Genomic DNA, 18,628 nt, shown 5'->3' with positions numbered 1-18,628 from the left:
TTTTACTAGATGCACATGGGTTTACTTGATGCGTTACAAATCAGAAACTCCAATTCACCTAATAAATTTCATTAATATGGTTGAAACTCAATTCTCTTCCAAAGTTAAGGTTGTACGTAGTGATAATGGCCTTGAGTTTACACTTATAGACTATTATTTGTCCAAAGGGATTCTCCATCAAACTAGTTGTGTTGACACTCCGCAACAAAATGGTGTGGCTGAACGCAAACATAGACACTTGCTAAACATGGCACGAGCTTTGCTCTTTCAAGCCCATCTCCCAAAAATCTTTTGGGGGGATGCTATTTTGACTGCTGCATACCTTATAAACCGCACACCTACACCAGTTTTGCAAGGAAAACACCTTATGAACGGCTCTTTAATTTAACACCCAATTACTCACATTTACGAGTATTTGGATGTTTGTGTTTTGCTTCCACTCATGCCCAAAAGCCATCCAAATTTGACAAACGTGCAACCCGTTGCATTTTTCTTGGTTATCCTTATGGAAAAAAGGGATACCGAGTCTACGATCTTGAGCTTCGCAAGGTTTTTGTGTCTCGTGATGTTACTTTCTTCGAAAAAGAGTTTCCTTTTCAACACACTTCCGCTGCCATTGAAAGTCCCATAATTCCTACTCCTAATGATTCTATTTTTCATGATGATCTTACCATACCACAAAGTCCCACTGAAACACCAACACATACTCCATCAGAGAATCATGAGCTTGAAAATATTGAAAATAACTCTCATCATATGGTTTCTCCTAGTCTACCGTCGTCATTCCACAAGACCAACCAAACGACCCACTTTCCTTCAGAATTTTCATGTGGAAGCACCCCTCCCGTCTCGGCCTGGGCCATCATCTGCCTCTAACGTGGTCACAAATTCAGGTATGCCATACAGCCTGTCTCAAGTACTTTCCTATGATCGTTTATCTACCTCTCATAAAACTTTTGCCACCTCCTTAACCATTACAAAAGAACCAACTAGTTTCTTACAGGCCATGAAGGATCCTCAATGGCGCATAGCCATGCGCGATGAAATTCAAGCTCTCCAAGCAAACCATACATGGACACTTATGCCTCTCCCACCTGGCAAGAAACCCATAGGATGTAAATGGGTATACAAGGTGAAGCTTAAATCTGACGGAATCGTAGAGCGTTACAAGGCTCGTTTGGTTGCCAAAGGATATAGCCAGATTGAAGGACTTGATTATCGAGAGACTTTTGCTCCGGTTGCCAAGCTAGTTACTGTGCGTGTACTACTTAGTGTTTCTGCTATTCAAGGATGGCATCTTCACCAACTTGATGTCAACAATGCGTTCTTGCATGGTGATCTTGATGAAGATGTATACATGTCACTACCTCCTGGATTCGGACGAAAGGGGGAGACTCGAGTATGCAAACTTAATAAATCATTATATGGCTTGAAACAAGCTTCTAGACAATGGTTTTTGAAGCTATTTTTAGCCCTCAAGAGTGCTGGTTTTCAGCAATCAAAGGCAGACTACTCACTATTCGTCCAATCCCATAAAGGTAGTTTTACGGCAATCCTTGTTTATGTTGATGATGTGATTTTAGCAGGCAACAATCTGCAACAAATTGAAGATTCAAAGCAGTTCTTATCCAAGCAATTCAAACTCAAGGATCTTGGTCAACTCAAATACTTCTTGGGCATCGAAGTGGCAAGATGCTCAAAAGGCATTTCTCTCTCTCAAAGGAAATATGCGTTGGAGATACTAGAAGATGTTGGATTTTTGGGAGCTAAACCAGCAAGGTTTCCTATGGACCAAAACTTGGCTCTTACACAATCCAATGGAGACCTTCTGAGTGATCCTTTGTTGTATAGGCGCCTTGTAGGAAGATTGATCTATTTGACCATCACTAGACCAGACTTGGTCTATGCCGTCCATGTTTTAAGTCAATTTATGGACAAACCACGTGTACCACATCTTGAGGCAGCACATAGAGTCCTTAGATACTTGAAGCAAACACCAGGACAAGGTATTCTACTACCCACCACAAGTACACTTCAATTAAAGGCTTTTTGTGATGCGGATTGGGCACGCTGCAAAGACATAAGAAGATCTGTGACAGGGTATTGCGTATTTCTTGGACAATCACCCATTTCCTGGAAAACAAAGAAGCAGACTACGGTGGCTCGATCAACTGCCGAGGCAGAGTATCGCTCAATGGCCACTACATGTTGTGAAATTACTTGGTTAAAGAATGTTTTGAAGGACTTGGGAATCAAACATCTTCAACCGGTCATGTTGTTCTGTGATAACCAAGCTGCTTTACACATTGCCTCAAATCCGGTCTTCCATGAACGAACGAAGCATATCGAAATCGATTGTCACTTAGTTCGTGAGAAGGTTCAAGAGGGCTTGATCAAAACAGCACATGTGAGGACCAACAATCAAATTGCAGACTTATTCACTAAGGCGTTGAGTACATTACAGTTTGATACACTACTCAGCAAGTTGGGTGTTATTAACATACACTCCAACTTGAGGGGGAATGTTGAAGACAATCAAGTAAAATAGGAAAGCAAATATTGTATATTAACTCAATTAGTTTGTTACCATCTTAGTAAAGTCAGAGCTAATTTATAGGCATTAAAATAGGATCTAAATTGTATAGAATCGTGTATAAAGATGTATTCTTTTACTGTTGAAATACACAGCATATCATTTTTCACCAAAATACCTTCTTATTATGCAGCAAACAAAAATGAATAGAAAGCGGCGGACCCAAAACAATCGAGAGAAGATAGAACCCTTAGGGCTGCATCCCACACGAAATGACAAACAACCAAGAAAGTGAGCAAATGAAGATAAGAGAATCGAGGGGGAAAGGAAAACGCCCTTGCACTAGAAGAAGAAGAAGAGAACAGTAAATCGAGGGCAAAAGCGTCATTTCACTGTAGAAGAAACAGTAAATTGTGATTGTGTGAGCAGTAATCCCAACTCTCCGTTTGAAATTCAAATAATGATTTGAATCATGATTCATTGTTTACTATAATATTTTCTCTAAAAAAAATACACATAAATTAAAAATAATTTTAATCTTATAATTTTAATCTATGAACCAAACGTCTCTTAAATAACACAAGTTATAATTTTACAAAAGTTTTGTTTGAGGGTTTTAGGGTTTGTTTGGTTGGAGGATTCAAACCATGTGATTCGAACCATTTTTGATTTATGTGTATTTTTTATGAGAAAAAATACTGTAGCGAATCACGAATCATGATTCGAATCAGGGAACGAATTCCTCTACTAAATGCCTCCTTAGTGTTTAAGGGACAAAGTGAAAAAATAGCTATAGTTTAGGGGCATTTAAAATTGATCCAAACAAAATATAATAAAAGAATTGAGCACTAAAACGACATGTCGTCAACGGAATTAAGAAAACGTCGTTTCTCGTCTCCCACACCTACAAGGCACAAATCTCCCGGTAATATGCTAGAATGACTTTTCAATAAAATAAAATTAGTAAAATGATTTTTTTTATTTTTTATAAAGAAAGATATTTACTTATTTTTCGTAAAATGAGATTATTTTATTAATAAAAATGTTTGAGAAGTTATTTTACTAATTTCAGAGAGTTATTTTTTCAAAATTTCAGAATTCCGCATTCCCCGCTGTCCAACCTCAACAATGGCGAAATCCGCAACCGCAGCGACGACGTCCCTCTTCCAATCCCTGAAGCGGTTCTTCAAGAAGCCATGGGAGATCACCGGCCCCTGCGCCGACCCCGAGTACCGCTCCGCCCTCCCCGGCGCCCTCGAGTACCGCCTTTCCTGCCCGGCCACCACCAAGCTCAAGCCCTCCGTCCCGACCTCCAACCCCGAGACCGTCTACGACATCAAGTACTACACCAGAGACCAGCGCCGCAACCGCCCCCCGATCCGCCGCACCGTCCTCAAGAAGGCCGACGTCGAGCGGATGAAGAAGGAGACCACCTTCGACATCGCCGATTTCCCTAGGGTTTACTTGACTGCCGCCGTCGAAGAAGACTACAACGCTCGCGGTGGAGGCTATCAGAAATGATGAGCATATATTTCGGTTGGTAAAATTTGATTTGAGAGTTTTTTTTTTTTTTTTCTTTTGTTTCTTTTATGCGATCAATTTGATTCGGATAGTGATTATTTAGGGGTTTCTGATTTGAGTGATTTGATAGTGGGAATTTTCTGCTTTGAAAGTGGACTATGAATGTTAAAGTTTGTTGTTTTGAAATTGGGAATTTAGGTTGGTCAATTTGATTTTTGAGCTGTTATTTCTTGCTGTTGTGCTCAATTTGATAACTCGATTTGAAAATTGCTTGATTCTGAATAGGGATTCCTGATTTGAGTGTTTGGATAGTGAGGATTTTCTGCTTTGAATATGGAGGATGAATGTTAAAGTTCGTTGCTTTGAAATTGGGAATTTAGGCTGGTCAATTTGATCTTTTTAGCTGTTTATTTCTTGCTGTTTGCGCTCAATTTGATAATTGCTTGTTTCTGAATAGGGATTCCTGATTTGAGTGTTTGAATAGTGAGGATTTTCTGCTTCGAATGTGGAGAATGAATGTTAAAGTTCGTTGCTTTGAAATTGGGAATTTAGGCTGGTCAATTTGATTTTTTTAGCTGTTTATTTCTTGCTGTTTGCGCTCAATTTGATAATTGCTTGTTTCCGAATAGGGATTCCTGATATGAGTGTTTGGATTTTCTGCTTTGAATGTGGAGAATGAATGTTAAAGTTCGTTGCTTTGAAATTGGGAATTTAGGCTGGTCAATTTGATTTTTTTAGCTGTTTATTTCTTGCTGTTTGCGCTCAATTTGATACTTGCTTGTCTCCGAATGGGGATTTCTCATTTGAGTTCTTGGATTGTTGGAATTTGCCACTTTGAAAGTGGACAATGAGTGTTAAAGTTTGTTTTTGTGGATCTTGTTTTGCATGGACTAAATTTAATGTTAGTATAAGTAAAACACATATGACGCCGTCAGAAATGAAGCATATTTAGGTTGGTAAGTTTGATATAGCATGCAATTATTTGATCTGGATCAAGGCTTCCTAGTTTTAGTGTTTGGATAGTAGAAGTTTCATGTTTTTAGCTTCTTTCAAGGAATGCTAAATCCGTTGCTTTGTGGATCTAGTTTTGGATATTTGTACTTTTCTTTTGTGGGTTGTTTGGTTAAACTGTGAGATTGAATGCCCAATTTTAGGTGTTTTAGTTTTTGTTTATTTTGTTGATAGTGAAGATGATAACATGCTAGTGGAATTGTATAATCTAATGGTTATACAATTTTTTTTGCTAAGGAGGAGATTGAATTGGGTAAAAGGGATTCAAATTGATTCTTGTTGTAATTTACTTTGAACCTCTTGAAGTGCTTGTTGCTTTGGTTTGGTTGGTAACAACAGATCAACCTGCGTTCTATTAGGTATTGAGGATAATTTTGTTACAGGGTCTTGCTATGCTTTTATATACGACTGATGGGTTTAGAGCTATGTCAAGGCTTTCTGTTGGGGGAATTCTTTTCGAGAGGTTTTACTTTTACCCTCAGTTTTGAGTTTTCCACTTTCCAGTTCAACTTTTAGGCCCGGTTTGGTATTATGCAAAAGCTTTTAAAATAAGTATTGCACGGAAGTTGAAGAAAGAAAGCTACTCCCTACTGGTTATAGAAAAAAGCTATTGCAGAGGTGTTAATCCCTTGGTTTGTTGATCGAACACATTTTATGTCTATTATATATATATCTCCAAGGGTAGCAACCTCAATCCTAAACTAGGCGTATATACATGCTGGGGCAAAACCTCAATCCTAAACTAGGCCTTTTTTTTAGGTGCATGTCCGTTTTCCATAGTATGACTTTATTGCAAAGACAATTACATTTCGTTAGGAAGGTACTTCATTGTATTCTCTCTAGGAACTTAGGCTGGTACATTTCCAATCTCACATATATTAATAGTCGACTGTCTTTTCTTTTGCTTCCTTCGGCCTCCTATAGTGCTAGATACATGCCGGGGTAAACATTTAAAGAGTGAGAAAATACTTTCAACGAGTGGTGTGGCTGATCTTGATTTGGTGTTTTATCTGGCGCAATTATGCCAATGTGTGTTGTGCATGTGTTTCCGTCTGACTCTTGATATATCCTAAGGCTGTTAGAAGGGAAGCTGACCAGTTCTGTTGTAGGAGGATAACAGATTTAAAAACATTAGAGAAATCTTCTATATCTATTTAAAAAAAGAACATTAGAGAAATCAGTATTATTGAAGGTGTGTGGTAGGAACACCTATTTCTTATATGGAATTCAGTGATTGCTTTCATAGCTGGTCTTCCACTCTCTCTTTCAGATGGTATGATGATAAGTTGCGCGCGACTTCGATAACCTGACCTGTAACATTCATGATGTGCTAGTTTTAGGCCCCGTTCGTTTCGTTAAATCAAATACAATTCAAGTTTTTGCTACAGTATTTTTCTCTTACAAAAATTTAAATTCAACTTTTTCTGTCACAGTGTTTTTTTTACAAAAATTTAAGTTCAACTTTTTCTGTCACAGTGTTTTCTCTCACATGAATTCTCTTTAGTTCCTTTCTGTTGTAGGATTTTGTTTTATTGTTCAAATGTTATCTCATTCTCACTTGGTTTCTCAGATTATTTCTTTATATGTAGTGTACTAGTGTATTCAGGGAAAGAACATTCGTCATAATATATATACAAACAATATAAATATACGCTTCTTTCTTTTTTCTTTTTTCAAGTCAGTACTGATGACTCTTGCATGTTTTTGCTTGTTACCAGGCTTCTTGAACGGTGAAAAAGCATTTGCATATATTCTCTCTCTGTTTTACTTCAGCAGTGAGAAGGCTTCATTCACAATAGCCTCCATGTATTTTTTTTTTTTTTCTTTAACTAGATTGTCTGTTGACAGAGGCTATTTTGTTTGACATGAATAAACAATGGTTTTCTGAACCTTTTGGCCAACGTTTGCTTAACTTTGTTCATGAATGTATTTGTATTCATTTCAGATACACTGGCAATCAGGTAATGGATGCTTTATCTGATTTCTTAAATTCCAGAAACCCTTACCCGCTTGAAATTTTTCAATAGTAATTTTGATTTTTTCTTCTCCACCAAGAGAATTTGGCTAAAATAACCGAGTAAGAAAGTAAAATTATGAAAATGACTTTTTAATTTTAATTGCTCAAACAATTCAAGATTCCGCATTAAAAAAATCTCTTCAACACCTCCATCACATCCAAATCCCCAAAAGGCCGAGACCCACCTCCAGAATCACGCCGAGAATGGCCCTGGTGACGACGCCGGCGAGGTTCGGGTTCAAAAACTTGATGGAGACGAGCATGGTAAACATTCAGAGGGCGGAGAGCAGGGCTCTGAACGTGCTGTTGATCGTGCCGTTCACGATCGCGACGTCGAGGCTCGAAAAGGTCGAGAATGTGGCAGTTCGGATCGAGCTGAGCAGTGGATCCGTGGGGTGGGGTGAAGTTCTGATTTTTTTTTCGTTTTTCTTTCTTCTCAGAAAGTCATTTTGCAAATAAAAATTTTTGAATTGTCATTTTATGAATAAAGCTTTTCTATTAGGTTATTTTTACAAAGGCCTCCTCCACCAATGCCATTAAAATGCTATGGCTAATTTTAGCAAAATAAATAAAAGGGGATAAAATTATTTTGGTATTCTGTATTGTTGATATCCTATGTATTTTTATAATATTAAAATGACATTTCAACGTTTTAGATAACAATTTTTTAGTATATTGAGGTTCCTTTTTGGGACTTAAAGGGTGCATTTAGAACTCGTTTTAAAATGATTTTAGTTTTTGTATTAAAATAAAAATAAAAATATTTTCAATTTTAGACAGAATTTATTTTTAAAAATGTGTTTGGTAATTTTATCAAGAAATTATTTTTAATATAAAAATTTCATTAATGTCTCTCGCTCTATTTGAGAGATGAGAAAACGGAAATAAAAAATAAAAAATAATTAAAAGTTATTTTTTATTTTTCTCATATTTTACACTAAATTAAAAAATTATTTTCATTTTCGTTTTTTATTTTTAATTCTACCAAACGTCAATTTCTTCCGTTTTCATTTTTTTTTTCTCTAAAAACAAAAACAACTTCAACACAGTTAAAATGATTATATAGAAACCTATAAATTTTTAAAAAAGTCTGAATATAATTTAAAACATTTTCTAAAAACAAAATGAAAAATCATACATATAAAACTCATATGTATCATTTTTATATAAAAAAAAAAAAAAAACCAAGATCAAACTAAACCCAAATTCAAAAATTCAAACTAAATTCAAACCAAATTCAAATCAAGATCAAACTAACCCAAATTCAAATTTCAAACTAAATTCAATTGGCGAGCGGTCAGTTGGGGGTGATGAGCGAGGGGGGCGCACGGGGAGATGATTGGGGAGATCGTTAGGCGACGGTGGTTTGGAGTAAATGCCTATAAAACCAGAAAGATTGGTAAGGTTGGGTGGGGGGAGTTCTTTAGATGAGAGATCGATACTCATGACTTGATGTTGATGTTGGATTTGGACTCATGCTTTTTGTTTTTTGTTTTTTTCTTTTTATGGGCGTTCAATTTGAGCTAAAAACTAGAAAGTGGTTAATGGGTGGGTGGGGTTTTTTTTTTTTTTTTTTTTTTTTTTTTTTTTTTTGTTGGTATTCAGTTTTGAGCTCAAGTTTGGAATTGGCAACTGGGTATGACTTGTGAGGTTTTGATGAAAAATTTTTCCTTTTTGGTGATCGTTTTGAACTGAAGAAATTGGAGAATTGTTACGGGGCTTAAATAGAAATTTTATTTTTGGTGTTCGATTTTAAACTAAAAATTGGAAATTAAAATTGGATATGAACTTATCGAATTTTCAGACCCGATTATTAGCTGAAGAGGAAGTGTGGTGATTTTCAATCTGAGAAGTCTGAAACTTTGGAATATTTGTTTGCTGTGGAATATTGATTCAAATAGCTGAGGGCGAACATGAAAGCTTGAGTTTATTATTATTTTTTTTATTCTTTTTGTGGTTATTTTTAATATTTTTGATATATTTTGTGTTTTTTAATTTAGGATAAAATAATTAGAAGGGTAGTAAAGATATTTTAAAACTTAAAAGGGCAAATAATTAGAAGGGTAATAAAGACATTTTAAAACTTAAAAGGACCTTAACGCACTAAAAAATGTTTTCTAAAATGTTTAAGTATCATTTTAATACACGCCTTCAAGAGATGTTTTATTATAATACAATGTGTCAAAATGATTTTATCTAAAAAAAAGTTACTCAGCACTTGTGTCAATGTTGTAGTTTGGAAAAAGATTAAGTGAGCAATAGTGAGATTCAAAAAAAAAAAAAAAAAGAACAATCATTACATTCCTGTTGGTGTAGTGTGTACGAGAGATTTTTAAAACTATCCTTCAAAATAGCACAACAAATCATTATTAAGAATTAATTTTAAAAATTGCCTTTGAACTATGATCTTTGTAATACTTTACTTTCTAAATTTTAAAACGTAACATCCATTTGCCCGAATTTTGTTCCATTAATAAATTTTTCCCTTTTATTTCAATAAGTGATAAAATTCACCACGTGTCAGGTACATAACTCATCTGAAGAGAGTATTATCGTAAAATATCATGTCTTCGTCTTTCCTCCCTGCCATTCGCCTATGTTATGTTTCTAGCTTTTATTTCTTTAGTTTTGCTTCTATTTTTGAGTTCTTTTTTGCTTTCTTTTTGTAATCTCTGACTTCTCCTCTCTCCTCTCTCCTCTATATTGATTGTATTTAATGTAAAATCACATCTCCACATACCTTGCCGTGCAGTCGACGTGTTTTCCTCTTCTCTTTCTTGTTGGCACCTCTCTTGTCAATGGCACAAGATCTGAAAGGTTCTTGATGATGAGAGATTGATCTTCCTTCGTCATACTTCTCTGCCCAAACATTGTTGGAGTGGACAAAGAATAAGGAGATTTTGTCGTGAAGGAGCTAGAGCCTTGAAGTGTCTATTTGACATGCGGCCTTGTAGCGTGGGATGAGAACGACAACGAAATCTTGGTCGTGGGCCCATGATGGACACGCGAAGGAGATCTCCTATGCGGCTCCAAGACAATATAGAGATTCAAGTGGCTTGGTGATGGTCCTGATGGAGATATTCAAGTCAGACATGCCCTTGCAGTGTCGTGACGAGTACGGCAATGAGATCTTAGTCGTGCTGGATGTGTAGAGATGTGATTTTTGTGTTTTTGTAAAGCTTTAATGATGTTTTGATGCCTTTCTATTGGTGGAAAATCTAATTTATGAATTTTGGTTGAAGCTGATGATGTTTCCCACAGAGAAGATGGTGAATTTTTAATAAAAATGGGGAATTATTTGATTAGGAGGGTATAGGCGTAATTACGCTTTCAATTCTCACTAAATAAGTGACATGTGGCAATTCCGTAACTCATTGTAACATAAGGGAAAAACTTGTTAACGGAACAAAATTCTGGAAGAGCAGATGTTACGTTTTAAAATTCATGGGACACAGTGTTACAGGGGGTATAGTTCAGGGGAATTTTTAAAATTAATCATATTATTAACCCTTAAAGATTATCTTTTTTATTTGGATTAATTTCAAAAATTCCTCCTGAACTATGACCCTTGTAACACTTTGTCCCCCGAATTTTAAAACGTAACATCCGCTCTTCTCGAACTTTGTTCCGTTAATAAGTTTTTCTTTTATGTTACAATGAGTGACAGAATTCGCTACATATCACATACATAACCCATCTGAGGGAGATATTATCATAAAATACCTTGTAAAAACCCCATGTTATTAAAAAAGGATTAAAAAACTGATCATCCCGAGTATTTGGAGCGGAAGGGTGTGAGAAGAAGTAAAAAAAGGAGATGGCAAAGCTGATGAATGTGGCCGAGACCTCTTCTTTTAATGACCAGGCCAAGTCTTCTGTGGAGTTGACAAACAAGAAAGACGAACTAAAGATTAAGTCGGCGACGGTGGAGTAAAAACCAATTGAATCTGGTAGATCCAAAGTAGCGATCGCAGGGGTTAAGTCTAAGCCTGAGGCCGCAAAACAAGCAGCAGTTGTTGCTCTGAGATTTCGGATTAAAATAAAAGCAGAACGCTTAACCAATCATAATTCATGGAAGTCTTACCCTTTTCCAAAATTTGCTGGATTCTGAAGTTTCCAAATTTTTACACACTATTTCCGGCAATGATTAGGTACATAGAGCTAGTGCGAACGGTACTCTTTGTACGTGACACTGAAATGTATTTTTGAATGCTCTTTTCATTGTTAGGAAAGGTACTGCAGGAACTCACCAAGGATGAACAAGGTGACGAAAAAAAACTGGTTTTTAAGAATGAAGATGGTGAATTTTGTCGCTTAATCCATGAGATTTAATCTGATTAGGAAGGTATAAGCGTAATTATACTTTTAAATCTCACTAAATAAGTTACACATGACAATTTTGTCACTCATTGTAATAGAAGGAGAAAACTTGTTAACGGAACAAAATTCAAGAAAAACGGATGTTACGTTTTAAAATTCAGAAGGCAAACTGTTATAAGAAGCATAGTTCAAGGAGAATTTTTAAAATTAATCATTTTTTTTTTATTTTTAGCCTTTTAGAATAGATCTAGTCAAATATTAGTCAAAGGCTTAATATTTAGATTACCAAAATATCCTCAAAGTAAATTGCTAATTTATAAAATGTCGGGTGCCTCCCACAAGTGGTTGACGGCTGTCGGCTTTTCCAGCGACCGGCTGGCGGCTTTTCCAGTAGCCGTCCGGGGCTTTTTCAGTGGCCCTCCGACGTCTTTTTCAGCAGCCGTCTGACAGCTTTTTTGGTGATATTTCAGGCGGCCATCCGTCAGGGTCTCCAGTGGCTTTTTCGACGACCGTCCGACGGCTTTTCCAGCAATTGTCTAGGGCTTTTTCGGTGGCCTTCCGACGCCTTTTCCAGCAGCCGTCCGACAGCTTTTCCGGTAGCATTTCAAGTGGCTTTTCGGGTGGTCGTCCATCAGGATCTCTGGTGGCTTTTCCAGAGGCTGTCCTATTGCATTTCCAGTGGCCATAGTTTGTCAGACTATGTATGGCGTCTGTCAGACTATGATCCATAGCCTGACAGACTATGATGACTATGATCCAAGTCTGACAAGTTATACTGGTGCTGACCATAGTCTGTTAGACTATAGATTAGTGTGACATGTTATGCTGACAGCTGATCATAGTCTGTCAGATTGTGATCCATAGTCTGACAGATTACGCCCGCACCAATCATAGCCTTACAAAATATGGGTCATAGTCTGAAAAACTATTACTCATAGTCTGTTAAATTATGATCTATAGTCTGTCAGACTAATACACAATTTCAAATAGGATCATACTGAAACAAAATTCTTTATAAGCTGACACATTATTCTTATTTTAGATAGAAAAATACCATCAAAATTTTGAATAGGATCGACTTTTAAAGAACAAAGAAAAGTCGAATTCAATTAGAATCAGTTTCCGATTCCTAATTTTGCTTAATGGTACCGAACAAATCATCACACCATATAACTTCAAATTGAAAAATCTGCAAATAAAAACAAGAAACATAGGTTGCTGCAGATGGAGCATAATAACTTTTTCTCCAACACATTTAACATCGACAAAGGTCGTAAATGATTATCATTCATCAATAAATAAAAACATAAGCATCCATCCAACATTCCAACTACTAATGCAAATCCCAAATTGCAACAATCTATGCCTAATCTTTGACTTCATCTTCCTCTGCATTGTTAATCCTATCACAACAAGTTTCATGTAATATACTGCTTCGAATATTTACAAGCAGACCAAGCTAATCAAAACAAAAATATCTAATAGATCCAAAGAAATAAAAAAACTAAGCCAATCTATTTGCTTGTCATAATCTGCCAATCGTTTTCAAAATTAACAAAAAACTTCAAGTTAGCAAAATGCACCAGATTATCAAAATGCAGAAAAATAACACATTATCAATAATAACGAACACACAGTTCTAGTCACAAATCCAATTACGATCTACTATCCAATATTTGCCTTCACAAATTCCTGAAATCTATAGATTTTAAATCCATCCAGTTGATTTTTTTTATGTTTTGCTTACACTCAACCAACAGAATTTGATTTTCCTCTCCTCTGCACCTGTTGAAACACAACTAAACCACTTAAGAGACCAATTATGTACATGTGAACCAAACATTAAAAGCAAAATCCAAAAATTTTGTGGCAATAAACGAGCAGATTCTTGCGTATTGTCTACTCTGTTTTACTAGAATGCAAGAAATGAAAGGCGGCTTGCATACCAAAATTTGTTTATGCTTCTATTTTTCTTTTACCTATGCACTTGGTCCTGAATTGTAGGTTTTTTTTTTTTAATTTTTAATTTTATTTTTTATGATAAATCCTATTTTATTGCTGCAGGAAACCTGTTTTCTCAAATCAGTAAAGGTGAATGCGAACAATCTGGCTTAAAGACAGACATGGACAAGTGGTTCAGTTGTTGCCAAAAGTAAAATCAGTTATGGAACCTTATATCACAGTGCTGGTTTCTTCAGTTCTCGATTTAAATCAAGCCAAAAAAAAGAAAAAAAAAACATAAACGCCCAACAGATACAATGAAAAACATATGTAATGAATCAAGAGAAGACAAGCAGGCGATTAGCAAAGAATACAAGGAGGCCTTTCTAAAAATAACTCAATAGGAAAGTTTTATTAGTAAAATAACTTTTCAAAAATTTTTATTTGCAAAATAACTTTCTTTTAAAATATGACAATCTCTCTCCTCTCCACTCTCACTCCAAACTCGAAGGAGGAAGAGAGATTTGTCGTCATGATATAGGCGAGCATCAGAATGTTGACCGCCGAAGACCACAGTGTTGCTCTTCTGAATCTGGCCGTTTCGTCGCCTATTTTCAGAGAAACAGAACCCATCTTCTTCTTGTTGTTGGTTTCTTTTTCTGCTCCCGCTTCTTCTTGGTCTGGATCTGTGAGTGACAGAGTGAGATTTGTGGAGTAGAGAGCTAAGTAAGAGAGGATTATTAAAGTATTTAGTGAGAGTAGTTAAAGACTTTCTTTGGAAATAAATAAAATTAAAATTAAAAAGTCATTTTCCTAATTTTACTTTTTCACTTGGTTATTTTAACCAAATTCTCGAATAGGGAAGAATAATAACTTTAGAAAAATGACCCAGATATAGAGATCCGGTGAGTTCGTAACCGTCTCTGTTCTAATGAGATCGCCTTCGCGAAGATATCTCGCTACCAGAGACAAGACAAAGGGGGCGATAGAGTTAGAACGATATGAGATGCACGAACGAAGGGGAGCCGCAAGTTGGTGAAAGGCCAGAAAGTCTATCCTCTTTATCTCGAACTTGGCGAGATCCACGAGCGGTGCCGGATCTCTGTGGCATCGTCGATTTGAGACGAACGAGATGGGGTCCGCGGTGTCGTCGATTTGAGACGAACGGCGCAGAGATAAGCCGGAGTTCAACAAAGAGGTGACGGATGACGACGGCGACAACTAGCTTCCCTCGCCATCATGAATGTCTTCTCCAGCCATGGCACACTGGAGAGAGAGAGAGGAGAAAGCAGAGAAAGAGGGGCGGAGAGAGAGAAAAAGAGAAAATGAATTAGGGTTGTAAAAGTGGGGGTATTTTAGTCTTTTAATTAATGATTAAAATATCTCAAATAAGTGAAAAATGTAGGGTGTGTTTATAATTCGTTTCAAAACGTTTTTATTTTCTGTAAGAAAATGAAAATAAAAACGTTTTTATTTTCATTTTAGGATCATTTCTGAAAATATATTTAATAGTTTTATTTTTAAATAATTTTTAATTTAAAAATAAATTAAATTACGTTTAGTGACTTAATTTTTAAAAACATCTAACCGAGACAGGAAAAAGCCAAGTATTATGAGAATAGTGCCAATTCATGCTCAAATTACAAGTCGTCTCCGAAGCTACAATCACTATCCCCGTATCACCAGGCTTCACAAACGACGAACCCACATCGATTCCTTGTATTGTGATGTTCGAAAGCACCATATGAACACTTCCCAAAAATGGGATTTTGACGGATTTCTGAATCTGGGGAAGTTCGAGGGGGATTATGGAATAAATGGCCTTGGTCACCAACAAGTCCTGGACGAAATGGAGACCCTTTTGGGAGATGACTACGGATGTGAAGGATTGGGCTGTGGATTGACCTGGGACTGTCAATAATAGTGCCGTCAGAAGAAAGAAGATAATGGGTTTCCGTTTTGACGCCATGGGAAGGTTTTTCAGTGTTGTCTTTTGTTTGCTTTTGATGATGATTGATGAGTACCAGTCGAGGGGGTCGAGGGAGATCGGAGAGGAGATGGGAGAAGAGGAGGGGTCGAGGGGCGATGGGCTCGACGGAGACTAGAGAAGAGGAGGGGTCGAGGGGGTGGAGGGAGATCAGAGAAGACTGTTGGGGGTGGACTCGAGGGAAGACGGAGAAGGAAATGAAAATGAGATGGGGAAAATAAAAATGAAAACGACCGTGAATCGTTTTCAGTTTTACTCAATTTTTGGAAACCTTCCAAAAACGTTTTCATTTTCTGTTTTTCAAAAAACGCAATGCCAAACGCCCCTCCCAGACCATTTTCATTTTGTTGGTCTTGGAAAACGTGAATAACGTTTTTGAAAACGGAACCAAATGGGACTGTATAGTTTTTCTAGAGAGGTAGAATTAGTTAGGTGTCGTTCATTTCATCGATTCGAGTTTTTAGTTTTAAGTTTTTACAGTTAAAAACTCTCATAAAATATCACATCTAACTTTTTTTGTTACAGTTAAAAGCTCTTAGAAAATGTCACATCTCAACTCAAATTAAAAATTTGAATCCACGAAGTGAACGAGACCTTAGCCTACTGATTTAAGGGGGTAGGATATGTAATTCTCTTAGTGTGTAATGCACAATAAAGAGGATCAATATAACGATAGGTAGGGGCGGAGCTTCTTGGGAATGATGTTTTAGAAGTAATATAATAGAATATTTATTATTTATTTAATAATAGAGTTTATTTATTATTTTATGTGCATATATTGTTGAATATTTTATGAATATGATTGAAAATTTCATGATTGTGTATATATTTTATGTGACTCTAAATATTGTATATAAGTGTTATATGTAAAAGGATAATATTTAAGGATAATAATTAAAAAACGATGTTCGTAATGAATTTGATTAAAGTTCAGAATCTTTAATTCAAACATTATTAATATATGTCATTCTCATTTAGAATGAAACGGTGTTATTTACACTGTTAATATGACGAGATATTTAATTAGTGTATTACGCATAATGAAATTGTGTGAAATCGGGACACAGACACAATATGAATTTCTGATAATTTTCGTTATAGAAATTCTAATTGAGTCTACCGATTATCATATATAAAATGATTTTAATCCTGAGTTATTAGCAAACCCCTATTTAGAGATTTGTGTCTTTTAATTTATTCGGTACGAATTCTGAGATGTTGAATTATATTCCTTGTATTTTAGAGACATGATGAAGTAGGTAGCCGAAAATGTTAATATGCGAGATGGAATTCATTCATTCTTAAGAAAGAAGCAGATAAATAATTCTCTTCAGGATTGATTCAGTACTTGGGCTAGTAGAAGCTCTGATTCATGAATTTGTTTTATGAATCACTGTCTATTAGAGAATCATTAATACTCAGATATAAAGATGTAATTAGAGAGGTTAACATATTTTGCCTAGCTATAATTATGAATTATTTATAAATGATTGATCTATATGTAATGGCCTTTACAGTTTAAAAGTAAATTATATCTATAATTACGAGAGTGCAATTTTAAGTTTATAGTGGAGTAACTTTTGCAATTAATAGAATTAATTAATTAATTAAAGAGTTTTAATTAATTATTAATTTTATTAGAGCTTGGATTTATACATCTATGAGTTTCCGCATCGTCCTTCTAATCTTACAAGACACTATGGGCAAAATGAGAATTTTAGAATTATGGAATTCTAAATAGAATGCTCAAAAATAATTAATTGAGAATTAATTATAAATTAAATAATGTGATTGTTTAAATTTGAAAATTGAAACACACATGTGGAGAGGTAACGTCCAGCACTGTGGGAACCCCTCTAGGATTCAGTTGCTTGCTCTCTAAGTTATCTAATTGACTTATTTGATAAGTTGTTAAATTGGAATTCAAATTAAATTAAGTTTGATTTTAATTTTAATTTGAATTTGAGTCAAAATTGAACTGTCGGATAATGGAGAATTTTTTCTCCTTCCCTATATGTAATTTGCACCAACCACAGGGGGGAATATCCCTGTGGTGGCCAGCCCCTGTGGATAAAAGAGAGGGAATTTTGTTTCAAAAATAAAATAGAAGTGAGATAATTATCAAGCTTTATATTGGAGATAAAATTTAGACTTCTTTTAAGAGTCTGACAGTTACTTAGATTGTAGAAAATTAAAGAACATAATTTTTGCTCTCCTTAGCATATAGTGGTCAGTTTTATAGAGTGAGGAAAAAGAAAAATTTTCTCCTAAATTCCACATGTGCATGTGTTGGTATTCATGAAAAACTTGAGTGTTTGAGTGCTAATCCCGTTTTATTTCAGGTGTACCCACACACATTTTTTCGTAGATTCAAATAATTAATAAGGAAGATTCAGGTATTCTAAACAAGCTTGGAGCGGGGAATATTCGTGGTAAAAAAACCTCAAGTTATCGACATAATCATTTGCTAGGTAAATTTGTTCATAAATTAATTTTATTAATTTATTCGCGCATAAATTAATGTATTCTAGAGAGTATCAAAATTTTGATAAAATTTTTGTTATACACGATCCGCTAAATACGTGCTTTCACATAGAAAATTGTTTTAAAACCGACAAAGCTACCTTAGGCCTTGAGGGCAGCTGCCCTCTGGGCCCAAGGGCTCCTTTGATATTTGGCCCAAAAAATATTTTCTTATAAGTTTACATATGATTTACCCCTCTCAGAGTTTTTTAATTGCATTTTTACACAGCTTTTTGTCTAAAAAGTTGCTATTAACTATTAAATTTTAACTTTTTAAGTTTATTCATATTTTATAATTTATTTAAAAGGCTTCAGTTATAACTTAAAATTTAACTTTTAAACATACTCATAATTGAAATTTAAAGCTCCAAATAAAAAAATCAACTCTACTGCTACATAAATTCATAATTTTGTAGGTATTCCACTTTAAAAAGTAAATTAAGCTTGATTAGAAACATGATTCATTTAAAAAAGAAATAAAAAATACAAATATATAGAAGGGGATAATTAAAGAGAAAAAATAGTGGCACTAATAGTTAATTTCAAAACTTTGACTTTAATCCCGCTCTTTGAAAATTTTTTCTGGCTCCGCCACTAATAATAGGATCGAGGAAAATTGATGAAGACTTTAGCCTTAAGGTTTGTTCCCACTAATGGTCTTTACTGTTGGGTAAACTATGTTTTAGTCTTTCCTTTTTTAGCAAAATAATAATAATAATAATAATAACAAAAACAAATAAATAAATAAAAGAAAAACTCCATTTTAATACTTGAT

The 18,628-nt window shown here is 35.2% G+C and overlaps 1 protein-coding gene across 1 annotated transcript; it reads left to right on the top strand.

Moving 5' to 3' along the window:
• The first annotated feature begins 3,612 nt into the window (after nucleotides 1–3,612).
• On the top strand, nucleotides 3,613–7,076 carry LOC21402028. Its single transcript, XM_010107078.2, has 2 exons — nucleotides 3,613–4,069; nucleotides 6,784–7,076. Exon 1 carries the CDS (start codon nucleotides 3,662–3,664, stop codon nucleotides 4,052–4,054), a length of 393 nt encoding a protein of 130 aa, XP_010105380.1. The 5' UTR covers nucleotides 3,613–3,661; the 3' UTR covers nucleotides 4,055–4,069; nucleotides 6,784–7,076.
• The last annotated feature ends 11,552 nt before the right edge of the window (nucleotides 7,077–18,628 follow it).

The sequence above is a fragment of the Morus notabilis genome, unplaced genomic scaffold (assembly GCF_000414095.1).
Source record: "Morus notabilis unplaced genomic scaffold, ASM41409v2 Scaffold302, whole genome shotgun sequence".
Taxonomy (NCBI): domain Eukaryota; kingdom Viridiplantae; phylum Streptophyta; class Magnoliopsida; order Rosales; family Moraceae; genus Morus; species Morus notabilis.
This window is presented reverse-complemented; position numbering and strand designations above follow the sequence as displayed.

Bases quoted from the DNA above. Each gene is read 5' to 3' on its own strand.
- LOC21402028 (XM_010107078.2), top strand. From the start codon at position 3,662: ATGGCGAAATCCGCAACCGCAGCGACGACGTCCCTCTTCCAATCCCTG.